The 19741-nt window shown below is 47.0% G+C and overlaps 1 protein-coding gene across 45 annotated transcripts in view; it reads left to right on the top strand.

The window, feature by feature from the left end:
* Positions 1 to 19741, top strand: part of RIMS2 (regulating synaptic membrane exocytosis 2) — a 558076-nt gene that overhangs the window by 99577 nt on the left and 438758 nt on the right. For 41 of the 45 annotated variants that reach the window (XM_083186888.1, XM_083186886.1, XM_083186899.1 and 38 more), the window contains one exon: positions 10048 to 10059. The exons of the other annotated variants lie outside the window; for them this stretch is intronic. In XM_083186888.1, coding sequence (XP_083043014.1) covers positions 10048 to 10059 — 12 coding nt within the window. The remainder of the gene's footprint in view (positions 1 to 10047; positions 10060 to 19741) is intronic. 45 annotated transcript variants of the gene reach the window in all.

Here is a 19741-nt window from a genome sequence, read left to right as displayed (position 1 = left end):
TAAAGGAAATTTGAATAGAAAAATAGTGCGTATCTCACCGTGTGTGCCCTCTATTAGATTGGGGGGGGCGTTTACATCAAAGTGAGATCTATATTGCAGTGTAAAAATAAAGCAGTCAGTATTTTCCCTGCACAGAAACAACATAACTCACCCAAATCAAGTTACATCTGCCCCCCCTGCAGTGCAGCATGGTTTTGTCCATTTGCGAAGAAATTTGCCTTTGCGAGTGAACCAGAATAAGGGCATTTGTCGGTTTTACAGATTTTGGAAGCAAATGACTGAATTACAAATTACATTTACATTTGCTCCTACCCAGTACCAGATCAACATTTGTATATTTATTTATTACCAGTTATTTATACAGCAAACGCCTCTGCCTGATTGACAGTCAGGGTTTGGGAGTACCGTGTGTTTTTCTGGAAATAGGGTGTACACATAGCTGCATTTTGGTGTGTTCAATTTCTCTGTATGTAGGTACGGGGCGTAAGTTCATGCCAGTTGCAAGTTGGCATATGGTGCCCTTTAATATTGTGTAGGCTAAGAGGTCCCCTATTGCAGGAGCTTACAGGGCCAATTAACAGTGCTGTGCATGCAGGTGCCCATTCAGGGCTAGGAGCCCAGAGACAGGTGCGTCCATTGTCTCTGGGAGTTCCACCCCTGCGAAGGTACCTTCTTTGTTCTTCTGCTCTCACTGTGGATTTGATAGCCACGATGTAAACATCATTGCCCTGGCACCCCTAATCCCAGGCACATCTTTATTGCCAGTGCTAAATTCTCAGGAAAATCTCAAACCCTTAGTCCTCACAGTAGCATTATCTATTGTGATTTGTGCCTGAGGCCGCCAGTGTCCTGATTCAGCAATCATCCCAATACCAAAAATAAATACAAAACTGGAGTGAGCTGATGCACATAGTAAAGGGTATAGATGCATTCCCCTTATGTATTTTAAAACTAACAAATGTTGACCCAATAGTGTTAAAAGGTGTTAGACTCGGCCAGCGTGAACATCGGATGTCAGCATTTGACAGTGATTGGCCTGGAGACATCAGAAAGTATCAAGTAATTGGATGTGATCTAGTGAGAGAACAGCATATAATTGGGTGGCTGTGACTGTGCCTAGTCACGTACGTATGCTCTCCTCCGGTCTGGGACCTTGTCTCTAGCCATTTTTTTTTATTTTTATATTTTGATGTTTTATTTAAATGAATGTGCGATTGGACGTCACAACACAAATGTGCAAAATATAACAGGAAACTGTTGGCATGATCACTACCCAAAAGTTGCAGATGACTGTGATTGGATAGCTGCCACCCAACGGAAAGGAAACCGCCCCCTTGCAAATCTTCATGAGAATTGCGAATGGATTGCTATTCACTATTCTCTACCAATCCATACACATTTCACCCACCATCAAACAATTTTCCCAGTCTGTGCAAATGTGAGTAACTCTGACCCTTCCACAACTCTGGGAATGATGCTGATTGTGCCCAGCGCTGATGTCACACAACCTCCATGAAAACTCCTGGGCATGCCTGCGTTATTCCTGACACTCCCCGAACACGGACGGTTACCACCCAGAAACACCGGCTTCCTGTCAGTCAAACTGTGAGCGGATTGCGATTAGATCCTTACTGTATTTGCAAATTGAAATCCCAAAAACCCAGCATTGTGTATTATTATTTATTTATTAACAGTTTCTTATATAGCGCACACAGATTCCGCAGTGCTTTACAGAGAATAGTTATAATCAAAAACACATAACAAATTACAGTACAAGACAGTTTAGGACATGTATATGGTTAATATGGATAGTTGCACCAGGGGACAGGACACTGAAGCAATCATCAGGGTGGCAGTGGTTTATATATTCTAAGAAAGGCACATGAGGAGAGAGGGCCCTGCTCGTGAGAGCTTACATTCTAAAGGGGAGGGTTAGACAGACAGGGGTGACACAGAAGGGGGAGAAGTGGGCATAAACAGTAGGTTAGGATGAGAGATGGTCAGGTTTTATGCAGGAGGGTCGGAAGAGCATACCTCCCAACAGTCCCTATTTCAGCGGGACAGTCCCGATTTATTAGGGCCTGTCCCACCTGCGGGCGGCAGTGTCCCGCGGTGAGGGGGGGCTGTTGGGAGGCACAGAGTCTATTCCCGCAGCCAGGGGGCTGGGGGCATGGCTAGAGGCTCACAGAGCCTCTGGGTCATGCCCCCATAGCGGCAAAATGGGGGCGTGGCCTCGCGGGAGAGCCGCGGTATAGGCCACGCCCCCTAAATTAGGCCACAGCTGTGTCCCGGGTCCGGCGCACAGAAAGTTGGGAGGTATGGAAGAGGTCAGCTTAGTCTTTGATATTTTAAGTCTAAAAAAGGGCTGGGTCATCCAAGAGTAGACAGCAGAGAGACAGTTGGAGATATGAGTGAGGATAGAGGTAGAGAGATCAGGAGAGGAGAGGTAGATTTCAGTGTTATCAGCATAGATGTGATAGTGGAAGTCGAGTGAGCACATAAGCTCACCCAGAGAGGACGTATAGAGAAAGAGAAGAAGAGGGCCAAGAATAAAATGTTGGGGGACACCTACTATCAATGGAAGAGCAGGAGAGGTGAGGTCATTAGAGGTGCAGCTGGTCGTTTTCAAAACTGACAGTGCAAGTACAAGCTTTAACAGTGATAGTAAAAGTTGTTTGCAGATGTAAAATGATGATATTATGGTTGAATTGCCAGATTAAGCAGCCAGGAGTAGTATGTTGTGTGAATGAATTTAACTCACTCAAAGCAGACTTTGGTTTTCTCAGTTGTTGTTTTGTCCTTCAGTTTCACTTCGGTGTAACGCTGGAATAACGCTGTAGTTATGAATCAGTTTTCCCACTTTAATAACGGCCCACTTCAAGCTAGGCCCACAGATAAACTCTGGCCACAGCCTATCCGGCCACAGCCGTATGCAATGACTACTAAAGTACTCTAACAATGCATGAGTTCCCAATTATAGATTATCCCCGATGTTCATGGTTGGCAGATGCGCGAATGAGCATGCGCTCCTGGTGCTTGTCAATCTTTTGGGCTCCTCCTAATTACTGTTGACCCTCTAGTCTACGCCCGTATGTCAAATTTCTTTTATTTGAACGTAACTTATGCCAGAGTATTTGTTAAGCTGTAACCTGGTTTCGCACCAAGAACTAATTGTGAATCATCATTTTCCGATTCTCCTTCAGCTGATATAATAGTTTGGTGCATATTGTTTAACCCCTTCAGTGGTGTTTTTTTTTTTTAGGGAGCGCTCCCCACTGGGCGAGTTTTTTTATGGAGAGCGCTCCCTAAAAAACCCCACCACTCCCTCCCCGGGGACCGGGCAGCGCCGCTGAACTGTCAATCAGCCACTTCCCGGCCCTGCGCCCCTCCACGCCCCTGCTCCCAGCAGCTGGCTTGTCATAAACCAGCGCTGGAGACATCAATAGAAAAGCCGGAGGGAAGAGGGGAGGAGAAGGGAGGAGGAGGCGTGGCAGAGGGAGCCGGGCAGCGCCGAAGCTGCCTGAGTTCAGCGATTGAACTCAGCAGCACTGTCCGGCTCTAAACAATGGCAATCCCGAGAATTTCCCAGGCTTACCAGACTGGGCACTGAGGCACAGCCTGGAAAATTCTTAGGATTGCCACTGAAGGGGTTATTGCAAATAAGTTTCCACCCAGTCCACGTTCGTTTCTGTTTAGGTGAAGGTACTGTTGGACGTTTATCTAGGACACACACTTGTAATATACACAATCTAGTAACTGCCGACATTATTGCTAAGAATTTCCTGGTCCCCTTAGTTAGCTGTGAGGTTGCCGTAATTACCCCCAATACTGAGAACATGGAACAGAATGCAATAAATAGGTCAATGCCAATGTCTCATCCTGTATTCACTCCCTAATATTTTCCTGTCTTGTACAGTTCAGAGCAAAGGATCATGGGCAGAGTTAAATAAGAGTGTGGAAAGGGGGTGTATATCTGTTCACGATAAACAAAGAACCACATACACCAGTGCATAACCAGATTAAGGGGGGTTGCAGGGCATACTGTAGTTATCCCTCCCCCCTGGCCAGAGTACACTGACAAGACTAGCTGTCCCTCTTATGCAGCAGCAGAACCAGGCAGTCAGAATGTGAGCAGGACAGTATGTAGTGCAGGCAGAGCAACACAAGTATCATGTTTCATGAGCTACCGAACGAGCTTCTGGACCAGAAGAAACATAAGCGGGTGGAGAGAGCTGAACCCAGGGAACCCAGATTGTGATGCCAATAATATATTAAAAGTGAAGTGGAGATAGAGAGCATTCTGTCACTTCTGGAATGGGTCATGTTGGGAGATAAAAACAATCTAATAAAAACATCCCCACCTTACACCAGGGGCCCTCTGTCTTACGTTCACCAGGCACCACAAGGCTTAATCTGGCCCAGCACCAGTGATAATGTAAGAAGTCTCAGGATTGGTCTAATTTATACCCAAATATTCTCTTTTAAAAAATACTTCCTAAAGTGGGTCCAAGAGACGTTATGGACATCTATATACAGTGGATAGGTCAATAGGTCAAACATTTTGACAAGTTGACATGTAAAAGTACAAAATGTTGACCGTAAAATAGGTCAACAGATTGAAGGGGTCAACATTACAATTGTCAACACACACATATGGTTGACATATCGGTTTGTTTTGGGGTTTTGTTCAGGTTTTTTAAACTTTGGCTTAATTTATTATACACTTGACTACGATTGGGAATAGAGACTCCACCATTATTCGGGCGCTATTGAGTTTATTGATCTTAATGGTATACACAGGTACCAATCAGAAATATTAAATATTTACATACATAAGACAAGACTTAATAATTTAAATTTTCTTTAATAAAAAAATTTGGTAACATGATAGAAGGATCCTTAATATAGCTATGTATTTAATCTAAAAATACTGGGAATACAAGATTTTTTTTATATATATATATATATATATATATATATATATATAGAGTTAGCACTTACCCAACTTCGCAGGAGGGAAGAAGACAGACCAGCACTCGTTTTTGTAGTAAGAAAAGAAAAATGTATTTGAAAGATGCTTACAGCATGGCAAACATCGTATACAACATCAAACAGACCCGACAGTCTGTTTCAACTGGACTCACGCCAGTTTTCCTCATATATATATATTGTAACACTGTAGGGGAACTGGATGCCTTTTCCTGAGGTAGAAGGCAGCAAGAAGCAGCTGAGAGATCATACAAGTCCAGTCTTTGGGGTGCAACTGGCCGCAACCAGTTTTATTCATCAGAAAATATAATAAACATCAAAAGAAGATACCTTGCCTGTCTGGCACTAAACACAGGATATTTCTAACTGTCTCTAAACAAAACACCAAGTTTTCCAGTCACTACTGGATGGCTTACTTGCATCAGAAAGCTTGTTCCTCTCACAGAGATTCTGCAGCCTCCCCAGGCAGTCTGCTCACACTGATCAGTCCAGCAGCACTATCAGGGCCTTCCACAGCCGCAAGCCCTGATTAGCCCTCTGTAAGGCCAAACACCTGAAATGGTTCTTTACTGAACTTTAACCAAAAAGAAACACTCTCATGGAAGTTTTCCAGTTTCTAAAATGTGTTAAGGTGTGTACAACTACACACAGGCAAAAATCGCTGGCAATATGGTCACTGAGCGACCATATTGACAGCACTTGGCGTGTGCACCGCGCGCTCCCGTTTCCAGCCCCCTAATGATCGCTGGTGGGAGGAGCTTGCTCCTCTGACCAGCGACTTCCCCTGCCTCTTCTCCCGGCAGTGTGTCATTTTCATCAGTGACCATCTCTAGTCGCAGATGAAAACGGGACACTGAGCAATATATTGCCAGCGATCATATTGCTCCGTGTGTACACAGCTTAAGACAAGAACCTGGGACAAAAATATTTGGTAACATGATAGAAGGATCACTATTCCAGTGTTCTGGTCACTGAGCGAGGGTTAGATTTTTGCTCATTTTGAATATTTGTGTTGGAAAATGTACGAAATGATTTTGGGTTAATTAAAAGCGTAGGAAACATGAGCAGCTGTTCCAGATGGGGAGAGAAGGCTACTGTCAGGGAATAACACCCACTATATTTAGCCCTTTTCTATTAAGCATCCTTATATCCTAAGAATTCCTGAGAGTTACTGTATAATGGCTACAGGAAAATGGTGGCTGCTGTTTGGTGATTGCAGTCATTGCAAAGAACATTACTAAACTGTTTAGCCATATTTACTTTTTATTTAGTATATTTTAGGCAAAGTGCTCCTAATTACCGATAAAACTAACTCCCAGGGCATTAAGGAAAATACAGTATATTCCATATATATGTACCATATTGTAATGACACATAGGGCAAGTACTATGTACTAAGTCTTGCGGCAGGATGTAATAGGGTCAGAGTTCACTAGAGGTGTGGGATGCTGGCCGACTATGGATGTTTTTTAACCCTTTCAGTGCCAACGTTGCTGTGAGATGTGAAAACTATCTGCTAATACTGCCACGTAGTCGAGGAATAGGAACCTCTTAATTACTGCCGGGAAATTATCTGAAGTCGATTAATTGAAGTTTAGTTAAATATTGCACCCTCCCAAAAAAAAAAAAAACACAGTTGCTGTGAGCGGCGCTGGCATTTTTAGCAGATATTTTGCACACCTCTCATAGCGACGTTGTCACTCATACGGTTAAAAAAAGGTAATAATTTTTAAGGTAATAATCATGCTTTGTAAGTGATTGCCACAGGAAAATGTCTGACTTCAGCCGGCATGCCGCACCTCTGGTGGACTTGAACTGATAAAGTGAAGAGACATTATGGTGAAAACGTGGAGAGTGATAAAATACCCACAAACAGAAGATGAGCAGAACCCCTGTGAAGCGAGTCGGTACCGGGCGGTGGGGTTATTTTTATGCTACCATGCTTTTCCCTCAGAGCGGCTACTGGAAAGTAAACAGGATAGCAATAAGGACTACAAACAGGTCTGCCAAGAGGGGGTGCTGTATCTCGGGCCTGGCAAACCCCCCCCCCCCCCCCCCCTGCCTCTGCTGTGCTGCCTGAGCTCTCAGTGAGCTGAACGAAGCCCTGCAGAGTCCTGGACGCTTCTTTAACTCCAGATGCCGGCAGCCAATCAGATTGGCTAACAGTATGCGAGCTCACCAGCCGTGCCACATTTTAATTGGCTGCTGGTATCCGGAGGCAAAGAAGCCTGTACTCTGGGAGCAGGGCTTCGTTCAGCCACAGCACACTGAGCAGGAGGCAGAACAGCGGAAGAGGGTTGGGACCCAGAGCCGGGGGGTGGTAAATGAAGGGGGGAGCTGGGCGGTAAGTGATGGGGGGCCCGGGCTAAAAATCAGTCTCAGGCCCCAAAATTCCTAGCGGCAGCCCTGACTACAAATATGAATAAAAGTACAAATAACAGTTGCTATAGTGTGTGTGGCCATTACAGAGCTAATTTTCTGTAAGGGACTAAGGGGCAGATTTACTAAGCCTTGAAAAGTGATAAAATGGAGAGTGATAAATAATCAGCCAGTCAGTTTAATTTTCCAAACACAGACTGTGACATGGCAGTTAGGAGCTGATTGGCCGGTACTTTATCTCTCTCCATTTGATCACTTTTAAAGGTTAGTACATCTGTCCCCAAGTGGCCATGAAATCACCCAGTTACAGACTGGCCAAAAGACAAACTTTACCATAGATCACATCACCTGGTTCCCGGTTGTAGAGCCAGTTCCACTTCGTCTGATGAGAAATGATGAACGGGGGATGACAAAGAAATAACAATATGCTAAATATATTCCAGTGAATAATGCCTTAATGAGGATTTACTGTACATAATACGTAGTTTGGGATGTAATTTAATTAGCAGCTATATTAAATATCTCCCAAATCACAAGGTTCAACAAATTAACAGCTCTGTATGACGTGCGCAGGCCTGTTCTTGGCACTTAGATTGCAGCGTGTCTGGCATCTGCTATGTAAATGTTATCCAGAGCAAACTTAATATCAGCTACTTGTTAGCAAGCATGTCACACGTATCCGCATTACTGGTGGCTAATATTCACTGCTTGTAACAGCCTTGTTCTCAGTGGAGACACTCAGCCAGCTTACAATACTCTGCTGATAACTGGTACTAAATAGTTAAGCCAAGGGCCCGGCTTTGACCCATTTGCTCAGCTGCGAACTGGCAGCCCTATCGATTATCGAACATTCGCAAAGCCTTCCTTGCAACCACAGCCAACGATGTCTTGCCAGTTCGCAAATTGATTGACAGACGCCAGGCATTTGGGGGAAGGGGGGGGAAGCGGAGCGCCAGCGTTTTTTTGGGGAGAGCCCCGGAAATTGCAGTCGTTGCCCAGCAGTTGGGAGGGAAGGCCGCTGACATCAGTAACGGTCTCCTTCTCACCACATTGTTCGCAGTGCCAATGCCGAGTAAGTCTAGAGACTTAGGGGGGGTATTCAATCTTGACCGCCTATTCAATGCTGCCGTTTCTGACAGCCCTGAAGGTGGATTCCGACAAAACAGATCTGACTTTAAAACCAGTCAGATCTATTTAGTCGGAAACGGCCGCGGGTTGTCCAATTTACGTCCGATTCTCAATAATTTGCTGCCATTTTCGCCAACACGCCCACTTTCCGACACTCGGCAGCCGGAACATTGTATTCTAGCTTTCGAGATTCAGTCAAGCTGGGTGGAAACAGCTTGGGATTCTGGCTGTCGGGACGTTCCAACAGTCGGAATCCCGTATCCCTTTCCCGGCGGCTGCGAACAGGGGGGGAGTCCATTAGATGCTGAGTAATTACAAATGGATTTCCCCCTGTGTTCACGGCTTTGAGTGCATTCGCAGCCCAACGGTCAGGTCTGAATCAGGCCTTTAATGTCTATAGCAGTAGTTATCAATCTCGGTCCTTGGGACCGGACCGCAGGCCATGTTTTCTAGTCCCCCAGCTTTTGCACAGGTGTATGGCCACCTGTCACATTCATTGTATGGATCCGCAGGTGAACCGGAAGTCATTAACTATGCGGGTATCACAGCCATTGGCTCCTACCGTTGTGGAGTTACAATTATTGTTATTGTTTTTATTGGTTCCTTCTCTCCCTCAGTCTTAATGCACTGTCCGTGTTAAGTCATAGAAGTATATTTACTGAGGTGGATTTTCAAAGCCAACATTTTTGGGTGGAGTTGGTGGGGCGATTTCAAAGGCCAATTACATAAACTGCAAAACACTCCTGATTTTGAATTTAATAACTTCGCCCTTTTAAATGCCATGGCCAAAACTGCCAAAAAAGACGCGTCTTAGTAAATATACCCCATAGGGTCATCTACAGCCAGTCTACATGAGTGAATGGAACAAGGGAATGTGGGCAATCCCGGGAATGTGGGCAATCCTCCCGCATTTTCCAGGCAGCCAACGCACCCCCCTTCAATGCTGCATAAAATTACTGGTTTTCGTGGGTCAGCGACGAGGGGCGGGGCTAAAATGGCGCGAATCGAGTAATTTCACAGCATTTTAGCCCCTGCCTCAATCCGCGGACCTGCGAATTACGTCGTTTGACTGCCATGGGGGCGGGGCTCGATGACGTCTGTCCGTCCCGCCCCCCTGACAGGCTTCAAACACTCAGATTGGGAGGTCAGGATTGACGTGATGCACTATGGGGAATATGTATTAAGCCTGGTGAAGTGATAAAGTGGAAGGTGATAAGGCAACTCCTACAGTAACGGTCGTATTTAAAACAGTGATGTCATCACTGCACCTCATTATCCACTTCACTCAAGACAGGATGCAGGAGGGTGGCTTTACTCTTCAGGGATATTTGTAGTACTCCCTAATATTCGGGAGTCTACCGTAAATTCCTGGAGCATAGGCAAGCATGCTGGTGTTACCAATATAATTCTGTTTACTAATATAATCCTGTCTTGCCGATATAACCCTTTGTTACCGGTATAACCTTTTCTTACTGAAATAACCATGTGTTCTTTCCTTTTTGTCTTCTCTTCATCTCTGCACTCTCTCTCTGTCTCCCGGATGTTGCTGCAGGAGGATAAAGTGGTTAGAATATTTTTTTATCTCTTTTCCACACATCAAAACCTATTCATTTGCTCACACATATTATTTTGCAGTTAGTTTGTGATGCATGGTTTACGTACATGCATGATAATGTATTTCTGTTTATTCATATTTCCAGCATGTATGTTTTGTATAAGTCGTTTTTTCCTCAAATGTCTCCTATGTAGTCCGACGTTCTCCCACCATGACAATTGTTTATAAATGTGTCATTGAATAGTTATCAAAGCTGATTTGTGACATGTTAATGCCATTACTTAGCGGTCGGTTTACAGTTGCTGTGGTTTTGTGAAGAGATTTGTGTGTTGCGCTTGCTCTGTTGGCATTAAACGTGGCAAAGACTCCCACATGTAAATATGAAGTGTGATAGGTGGGATTATTAAATGTTACAGGCAATACACCTGGTTACTGATGGGGATGGGAAGCAATACCTGGACAGAAGCTATAGTCAGTATATTTGTAGACCCCGTAGCAAAAGTTTGAAAGGGGTACCTTTTGTACCATCCAATGGTAAAAAATGTATATAGCACATGTTACTGTGACAGGGAAGGTGGCCCCTCTCATCTCTGGGCCCCATAGCAGCTGCACTCCCTGCACCTATGGTAGTTACACCCCTGTATATAACACATGTAACTGTGACAAGGAAGGTGGCCCTTCTCAGCTCTGGGCCCCATGTTAGCTGCACTCCCTGCAACTATGGTAGTTACACCCCTGTGTATAGCACATGTCGCTGTGACAGGGAAAGTGCCCCCTCTCAGCCATAGTAGCTGTACTCCCTGCACCTATGGTAGCTACACACACACATGTTACTGTGACAGGGAAGGTGGCCAGCTCTGGGACCCATAGTAGCTGCAATCCCTGAACCTATGGTAGCTACAGGGCTAGTGCAAGTGCCCCGCCCGCCCCAGGCAAATCCCCCACCCCCACCCCCAGTCCCCTCGGGGGGTTTCAAAGCGGCACTACCTGCGCTCCAGGGGTTGGGGATGCTGGGGTGGTGCTGACTATACCGCGACACTGGGGGGGGTGGGGGGTGCAGGCAATACCGTGTCCAGGGGGGGGGGGGGCAGCCTTTATTCATGGGCGGGATGGGGGGACGGGGAGAGGTAAGCTCACTGACTCACCTGCTCCCTGCTTTCTATGGTACCTCTCCTCGGCAGCTAAGTACCGCCCTCCAGTGGCCGGCACCCTAGACTAGTGCCTAGACCTGCCTAGTGGCTCTGGGCCCCATAGCAGCTGTACTCTCTGTACCTATGGTAGTTTCACCCCGGTATAACACATGTAACTATGACAGGGAAGGTGGCCCCTGTCATCTCTGGGCCCCATAGCAGCTGTACTTACTGCACCTAGTTACGCCCTTGGCTATAGTACTGCTTTTGGTAGAGGGCATGATTCGGGTCATTTCCCTTTCCTGGTATTAGGTGAAGGCTAGCCAGGTGCACGGTTGGTATACTGTACATTGTGGGATAAGAACAAACAGGTGTACACCTGTCACATAACCTACCACCCCCAGCTTATTTAATTAAATAATCAGGCTGAAACAGTGTAACCGCAATGGAATAATATCATTTACACTTAATAAGTGAGATGACAATAAGGGAATTAGAGTTGAAGGGCCAGGTATGGATTTGATTGGCTGCTGCTGACATTGCAGAGACCATGAGGTTAGACCTGGAAAATGTCTGATTAAAGTTCTATTGTGTACAGCCAGGGCCGGCGCCACCACTAGGCAAGGTTAGGCATTTGCCTAGGGCGCCGGCCACTGGAGGGCGGTAGTGAGCTGGCCTGGCCAGCAGCAGCAGGAGGAAGCTGCTACGCACGTCGACGACGCCTCGCTACCGCATGGGAGATAGTCGGAGGAGGAACAACAAGACAGCGACGAGGCAGAGAGGCTACAACACAACTGCAGCTCAGCTGAGCTTGTTGTAAGTATAATTCGGACCCCCGTCCCCCCGTCCCCCCCGCCCGTGTACATGGCTACTGTCTACCGCCAGGCGCCAGCGCTGACAGACAGTAGTCAGTCAGTCGCTGTCGCCCGGCCCTGTCATCAGGCCGCGGCGCCAGGAGCAGCCAGCGGGAAATTCGGCGGCGGGCGGCGGCAGCTCCTGCCCCTGCCCCCGCTGGCAAACGGTGAATTCACTGTTTCCCCCCCACCCGGTGCCGTGCCCGTGCTGCGCTGTGAGTGACCGACACAGGCTCAGCAGCAGGCCTGCAAATCGGGTGGAGGAACCGCCGCCGCCGCCCGCCCCCTCCTACCCAGCTACTCTTGTTCACTGTGCACACAATCTGCCACCCACTGCCAGTCATCTGGACGGTGGCAGCAGAGGCAGACCAGTTAATTATCGTTTTACAAGTTGCGCAGCGCAGCGCTCCCTATGTCAATGAGGGGGGGGAGGGGGGTCACCTCCTATAGGATGGTGCGTGGCAGTATTTTTTTTTTTAACAAGGTGTCGCTTCCTCCATCTATAAGGGGGGGGGGTCATCTCCTTATAGGAGATGACACCCCACCCCCCCCCCCCCCCCCATAGAGGGAGGAAGCGACACCTTGTTAAAAAAAAAAATTACTGCCACGCACCATCCTATAGGAGGTGACCCCCCTCCCCCCCCTCATTGACATAGGGAGCGCTGCGCTGCGCACCTTGTAAAATGATAATTAACTGGTCTGCCTCTGCTGCCACCATCCGGACCACACAGGGAGGCTGTAATCACCCCTTCCCCATGTCCCTGGTGATAGCTATCACAGGGAACCCCTGTACAAGACACCCCCCGGACAGGACACCCCCCGGACCGGACCCTACAAGCTCCGGACTGCAGATTGTGATGTCCTGTCTGTTGTAGAGGGCATTGGTGTTGGGCAGCATGATTATGTTCATGCTGCCCATCGATGGTGATTTGCACCATCGGTGGGCGGCATGAGCATTACCATGCTGCCCCACAACAATAGTATGTGACGTTAAAAAAAATGAAGGGGCATTGGTGTCGGGCAGCATGATTATGTTCATGCTGCCCATCGATGGAGATTTGCACCATCGGTGGGCAGCATGAGCATTACCATGCTGCCCCACACCAATAGTATGTGACGTTAAAAAAAATGAAGGGGCATTGGTGTCGGGCAGCATGATTATGTTCATGCTGCCCATCGATGGTGATTTGCACCATCGGTGGGCAGCATGAGCATTACCATGCTGCCCCACACCAATAGTATGTGACGTTAAAAAAAATGAAGGGGGCATTGGTGTCGGGCAGCATGATTATGTTCATGCTGCCCATCGATGGTGATTTGCACCATCGGTGGGCGGCATGAGCATTACCATGCTGCCCCACAACAATAGTATGTGACGTTAAAAAAAATGAAGGGGCATTGGTGTCGGGCAGCATGATTATGTTCATGCTGCCCATCGATGGTGATTTGCACCATCGGTGGGCAGCATGAGCATTACCATGCTGCCCCACACCAATAGTATGTGACGTTAAAAAAAATGAAGGGGGCATTGGTGTCGGGCAGCATGATTATGTTCATGCTGCCCATCGATGGTGATTTGCACCATCGGTGGGCAGCATGAGCATTACCATGCTGCCCCACACCAATAGTATGTGACGTTAAAAAAAATGAAGGGGCATTGGTGTCGGGCAGCATGATTATGTTCATGCTGCCCATCGATGGTGATTTGCACCATCGGTGGGCAGCATGAGCATTATCATGCTGCCCCACACCAATAGTATGTGACGTTAAAAAAAATGAAGGGGGCATTGGTGTCGGGCAGCATGATTATGTTCATGCTGCCCATCGATGGTGATTTGCACCATCGGTGGGCGGCATGAGCATTACCATGCTGCCCCACAACAATAGTATGTGACGTTAAAAAAAATGAAGGGGCATTGGTGTCGGGCAGCATGATTATGTTCATGCTGCCCATCGATGGTGATTTGCACCATCGGTGGGCAGCATGAGCATTACCATGCTGCCCCACACCAATAGTATGTTATTGATGTTACTGTTATATGGTATTTATTGTTGCTATAATTTAGGTTGTCAATCTAAAAATATAGCTAATAAAAATGTTAAAAGTCAATTGTGTATGTGAGAAGTTGGTAGGGTGGGGGGGGGGCGGTATCCTGTAGGTTTGCCTAGGGCGCCTAGATGCCTTGCACCGGCCCTGTGTACAGCGAAAGTGTCTTTCTGTAGCAAGTTACTGTTCTGTGTTAATAACACTACACAACTTACTGCCATCAGCTCTATACGGGTCCCTAGGGCCCTCCACTAATAACTGTGGAGTCTGAATGAGTTTACATGAAAACAAATCATAGGTTTGACTACTCGCTCACGAAGCAATGCTGCCACTGTGTGGCATACTACTAGCAGAAGCCCCTTTTGGCGATAAGTACGATTTCACTACCACGGCTTATTGTGAAAAAATTCCCTTATTGTTGAAATGTGTGTGTGTGTGTTTGTGTATATAACACCCTCATAGAAGCTGCCGCAGGCTTCACATTTCTGCGGTAGTCTGCGCAGTCTCAACAGTATGCAGCTCTCCCTCATGCTGCCTGCTTCCTAGTGTAGTGGGCAGCATTGCCCTCACTGGTATAGTATATGCTACACACCGGTAATCACAGGAACCATGGGCAGGGGGTGGGGTTAAAATATGGGATCGCTCCATTTAGCTCCGCCTCACTGCAGACCCCTGATTCATGGTTGTTTCCCTATGTAGGGGTCAGGGCCTAAGACAACGCACTGGTTGGTCCTAAGCACTGGACCACCCATTCACCAAAAACATAGTTTATTATTTTTTATTACCGTCCGGCAGTGCTGCAAGTAATGTGGAATGGCAATGTTGCTGGTACACTGTACCACCCCATATCCCCTGCTGCCACGCCGCAGTTTCAGACGAGCACTGGCTGCTTCTAACTCACTTCAAATGTGATGCTGGCTCGTGAGCCAATCAGAGCTCTTGTACCATCAGCCACAGTGATTGGCTGCCACACCGCAAGCTCGAAATGGTTCACAAGCTGGTGCCATGTTTGAAATGGCACCTGGAGGGGAAGAAGAAGCCTGGGAACTGCTCTCCTCTCTTCAGTGACCAGCAGGCCTGGCGCAGTGAGTGTTGGTGGAAAACTGCAGGGGACATTATGTCTGAGGCACTACAGGGGGCATTATGTCTGAGGCACTACAGGGGGGCATTATGTCTGAGGCACTACAGGGGGCATTATGTCTGAGGCACTACAGGGGGGCATTATGTATAAGTGGCAGTGCAGGGGGCATTATGTAAAAGTGGCACTGCAGGGGATATTATGTCTGAGGCACTGCAGGGGGTATTATGTCTGAGGCACTACAGGGGTATTATGTCTGAGGCACTACAGGGGTATTAGGTTAAAGTGGCACCGCAGGGGGCATTATGTCTGAGGCACTACAGAGGGCATTATGTATAAGTTGCACTGCAGGGGGCATTATGCATGCAAGCAGCACTGCAGAGGGTATTATGCGTGTGAGACATAATATTTAATGGGTATTATGGTGTGGGGCATAATGTGTAAGAAGCATTACAGTGTGTGGCATAATGAGGCAACGCCCCTATCATGTAGCCACTCCTCTAGTTTTTTTTGTGGAGAGGTGGTGGAATTACTCTCCTCTAACACCCCCCCCCCCCCCCCCCCCCCCATTAGGCAGAGCCTAGACCAGTGCCAGGGAATTTGCATCCTACCTCCCATAAAGGTATAATGGTCACACAATAGTAACACCAATTAAAATTACAACACACAGTAGCACAACCATATACACATTTCACTGCATGTAGTGCCCTTGATTCATATTAAATCACACAGTAGTGCCCCTTATACACATAATGTCCACAGTTGTGCTACTCATACACATCTGTCTCTGTCATTCCAGCAGCTCACTGTCCATGTCCCTCAGCAGCTCCCTCCCCTCTGTCCCTCCAGCAGCTTCCCCACCTCTGAGTCCCTCCAGCCCCCTCTCACCCTGTCTTCAGTAAGCATGCTCCTCTGAGTGGCCCTTCTTCACTTCAGCGGCAGTGTTGGCATGACATCACATACGCCGTGCCAGAAGAAGAAGCTGCTGGGGACAGGCTTTTATGTCGGAATTACTGTTCAGGGCTGTGGTAGAGGTGGAACTTAGTTCCCCCTACCCTTAAAGGTGGTGGAACTCAGTTCCATCCTCTTCCTCCTCACTTTAACCGCTGCCCTAGATACAAACTTTTCCAACCAGGGAACATATATTGTGTATAGGGGTAACAGAGGGGGTGAAACCTTTGCACCATATAACCTAAAATCTAATATAGCAGGGTCTATCCTAGCAGCAACAGTAAATGAAAGTTCCATAATAGACCATGCACTGGAATAGTATGGTAAAATGTTACCATTGAATCCCCAATTCAATCTGTACTGAAAGCTGAGACAAGACTAACCTTCTTCTCTTGATGCGCTACATCCTCCGCACCACTCTGTACATCACTACATTGGCTCCCCCAGAATTAAATTCAGCTTAATTATCCTTACCTGAATGCGCGCAACACTTCTCCATTATATGTTTCAGCTGTACCCGCAACATTGACACCACCAGACAAAATAGGCTCCGCCCCCGATATGTTATTGGCTGGTGTTTTTCTATGACTCCTTAGGATTTATGTCCTGTTCTCTAATAATTATTATGGAAAGGAAACTCATATATCACCTCTATCTCCTGTAAATTGATTTTAGAGATCCCGGTAATGGATGATAAATGAGGGAATTGGTAATATATTTGTCATTCACCTGGGAACGGGGCTAGGAATATTGGCATTGGGGAATATCAGTGAGTTAGTAATTAGAACATCTCATTCTTGCATTACTGAACATATGACATGGGAAATATAATTGGTCATCATGGTATTAAATTAATGGCATAAGATCTGTATTAAAAGTGGAGAGCATGGGGAAAAGGGTCCGCTTTAAAGGAAAGGCCAACTAAGGCCGAGTAACTCTGTAAGGATATATAGGGACCGGTGCAGAGTTTAATTTAAATTGTCTTTAATTGTTCCAAGATAAATGCCAATAGGTATTTTATTCCCTCTAACCCTATATCTCTCCCTTGCACCCCTTTTCCCCCATTTTCCCTGCCTTCATCCAGGGCTGAAACTTTTTATTTATTTATATACAGTTCTTGTATAGCACACCATATTCTGTTGCGCTTTACAATTGTAAACCGTGGTAAAACCAACGGGGTAGAAACAAACCAACATAGAGGTAGGAGGGCCTTGCTCGCAAGCTTACAATCTATAGGTAAACTAGGTATTTCTTCACCCGGGGCAAAGCAGTGATTTGATTCTGTCTCCCCCTTAATGGCATGCATGTATGGGTATCAAAACTAGCACCTGGGGCAAACGTCTAGAAAGGTGATGTATCCTGACAGGACCGCCAATAGGGGGGTCCTGTGGGTACAGCTGCCCCGTGCCCGGCCTCTCTGAGAGAGAGGGAGGGGCCTGGGCAACTCATTTTGCCCACCGCACCCCCCTCCGCTGTGCTGCCTGCGCTCTCAGTGCACTGAATGAAGCCCTGCAGAGTCCCGGATGCTTCTTCACCTACAGACGCCGGAAGCCAATCAGAGCTTGAGTTTCGCCGGCAACAGTATGCGAGCTCTGATTGGCTTACCTGCTGTGACACATTTTAAATGGCTGGCTCCATCTGGAGACAAAGGAGCCTGCTCTCCGGGATCAGGGCTTTGATAAGCCACAGCGCACTGAGAAGGAGGCAACACAGAGAAAGGGGGTTGGGACCCGGAGCCGGTAAGTGAGGGGAGGCCTGGACTAAAAGTCAGTCCCGGGCCCCAAAATTCCTAGCGGCAGCCCTGGATCCTGAAGTATGCCTAGTTTAGACAGTGTCAAGACCATTACCCTCATATCATTCTTCTTCCATAGAGGCTTACTGTCTGCTTCCCCTCAGCCCCCTATTAATAATAAACACGTCCCCGATAACTGCTTACATTAGCCAATGGCTGTTAAAGTCTGTCATGGATCTCCATTTAAATTTTTAAATGACCTGTCATTTTGTATTTTTAAGAATATATTTCATCGGCACCAGAGATTAATTTCTAGATGAAAGGTAACTCGGAAAGTCACCATAGGAGAATCTGCAAGGGTGGTGGAAGAAAAGTCCAATCAAGTAGATTCTGATTTATTTGGCGTGGCGGAAGTGTCATTCTGACTCATCCACACGTGTATTTTATATTTGTGGACACCCTCTTTGGCCCTTATTCTGATCGGTGCGGCCGGATCCGAATATGCGGCCAGCACCGTGCGTCCTAAACCCCGCCTTCCATACGGATCGCCAACTCCGTCCGTACGCGGTAAGAAGCTGTCCGAGCGGACCGCACGTGTATTTCTCATGAATACACCCCCTCCATCTCAGGGAACCTCCCCCATCATTCGATGGTCGCAGAACATCGAATGCAGGGCCGAGTGGTCCGCCAGCTCCCGCAACCTCAGACCACACGGGCATTTCTCCGTGCAAAAGCAGGGATCTGGGCGGGCAGCTGACATCCGGCAATGTCATATGTCTGCCCCCTACACGTGCGTCACGGCCGCATTACCATACGTACGCCCAGCGTTTTCATGGGAACGCACATGAAACGCGGGGTGTAAACATATGGTAATGTGCCCAAACAGCCCTTCACACCCCTCTCCACCCCCTGTTCGTAGTGTACACATTTCATGCGCAATGTTGCCGTGCGTCCGGCTCGCACATGCGCAGAGACGCCTCTGCACATGCGCAGACACAAAACATCGGCAGCACGAACGCACGCAGATATTACCGCACCAACCAGAATAAGGGCCTTTGTGAGGTAGACAGTAAGTTGTACATTGCAGAGATTGCTGTATGGGATTTAGAAGACTTTTACCTTAGATGACCCGCTGCAAGTGATGCCAGAAATAGATTTTGAACAAACTCCTTTTAATAGTCTCATCTTCAAAAGTTTCACATAGTCACTGAATTCCTGCCAACGTATAAATGGGAGCGTAAAACTGGCCGGGTTCTAGCTGCTTGTTTATGGTCTGTGCTTATAAACATACAGTTGTAGAAAAACAAAAAGATTGGGGACTCGCACTAGTGTAGACACTTAGGGCGGTATTCAATGAGCCAGAATCGCCAAGTTTTATGGCGATTCTGTGTTTGTTTCGTGTCTGACGGTGATTTTTGGAGCTCCAAATGCGAATCACCCTATTCAATGAGCTGTAATCGCCGATGACGACCGGTGAATGAAGCACCAATCGCCAAATGTTATTCTCTACAAATCGCCGTTTTTTGTCTCTAGGATTTTTCATGGGGAATCGACGGTAGTTGAGGGGAATCGCCAAAAGTGTATTCAATGAGAAGGTGGCGATTCCTTTTTCTTGTTTCATATCGCCGTTCCTCACCGAGTGTCCCTCGTCATCTTTTTCTGGTGAACTTTTATAGGAACATGTGAAATAATTGGTTTTAAGGGTTCTATTTAACTATGCAAGTCTAATGTATTATTATTTGCTGCCCTTGTGTGATGTCACGGTCGTAGAAGTGCTATACAAATATATATTTAATTTTTTCAGGTATTTTTTTTTTCACCCACAAAGCACTGCTCTTACCCATGGTGCACCTCACTTACCCATGATTCTCCTCCCCACCTCACTCCTTCGTTTGGCCA

The sequence above is a fragment of the Crinia signifera genome, chromosome 5, assembly GCF_055691185.1.
Source record: "Crinia signifera chromosome 5, ASM5569118v1, whole genome shotgun sequence".
NCBI classification, from domain to species: Eukaryota; Metazoa; Chordata; class Amphibia; order Anura; family Myobatrachidae; genus Crinia; species Crinia signifera.
Note: the sequence above shows the minus strand (reverse complement) of the source record. Positions and strands in the feature narration are given on the sequence as shown.